This window comes from Sinocyclocheilus rhinocerous, unplaced genomic scaffold, assembly GCF_001515625.1.
Source record: "Sinocyclocheilus rhinocerous isolate Xijiao unplaced genomic scaffold, SAMN03320098_v1.1 scaffold3043, whole genome shotgun sequence".
NCBI lineage: Eukaryota > Metazoa > Chordata > Actinopteri > Cypriniformes > Cyprinidae > Sinocyclocheilus > Sinocyclocheilus rhinocerous.
This window is the reverse complement of record NW_015654630.1, coordinates 7,151-7,985: the sequence shown is the minus strand read 5'-3', so window position 1 is coordinate 7,985 and position 835 is coordinate 7,151. Positions and strand designations below refer to the sequence as shown.

The following is an 835-nucleotide window of genomic DNA, read 5'->3' as shown; positions in this document are numbered from 1 at the left end:
ATTCACTCCTACACACACATACACACACACACACACACACAGACACACACACAGAGCACACACAGACACACAGACACACACACACACACACACACACACCTGTCTATCCAGGATGGCCTTCTCACACTCCAGCCGATCGTTGAGATCTTTCTCCTGGATGAGCTTGATCTGCAGCTGCTCCGACTGACAGAAACACACAAACACTCACACATCAACTACAACTACAACCAGACAGCAAAACTTCCTCATTATGGGAAATAAAATACACGTCAACTAATTTAAGATAAAAACTTACTTTATTTCTCATTTTCATTTAGTTTAACTTGATGTACTCAAAATAACTAAAACTAATCTAATAAAAATAACAAAAAATGCACAACAAAATTACTAAAACTTGAACTAACATATATAAAAAAATAAATATAAAATTTAAATGCCATATATTAATAAATACTATACTAATGTCTTAGTGAATCTAATTAAATTTTTTCCCAAATTCTGTTTTTTTTCTTTTTCTTTTTAATATGACTTTTTTTCCATTTGATTTTTCTTAGATTCTGTTTTGATAGTTACATAAAATTTTCAATAATTGACTGAAACAAATCTTATTTAAATCATGAAACGTATACAATTTAACAACATTTTATTAAAGTTTAACAAAAATGTATTTTTTGGGCCCTATAAAATCAGTTTTATTTTTCCCAAATTCTGTGTTTTCTGTTTTGATTTTTGTAGTATTTGGTTTAACGGTTTATTTAATTTTAATAATAAAAAACTGCAAAAAAATTAAAAAAAAAGCCAAACCAATTAAATTCATAAAACTCTTAACAGTTTA

General features: G+C 28.1%; 1 protein-coding gene across 1 annotated transcript in view; it reads right to left on the bottom strand.

Moving 5' to 3' along the window:
* The window catches only part of LOC107717684 (cingulin-like), a gene marked incomplete at its 5' end in the record, with an annotated part of 8,043 nt that overhangs the window by 3,583 nt on the left and 3,625 nt on the right, over positions 1 to 835 (bottom strand). The window contains one exon of the mRNA XM_016524520.1: positions 100 to 191. Within this exon, the coding sequence (XP_016380006.1) occupies positions 100 to 191 (92 nt within the window). The remainder of the gene's footprint in view (positions 1 to 99; positions 192 to 835) is intronic.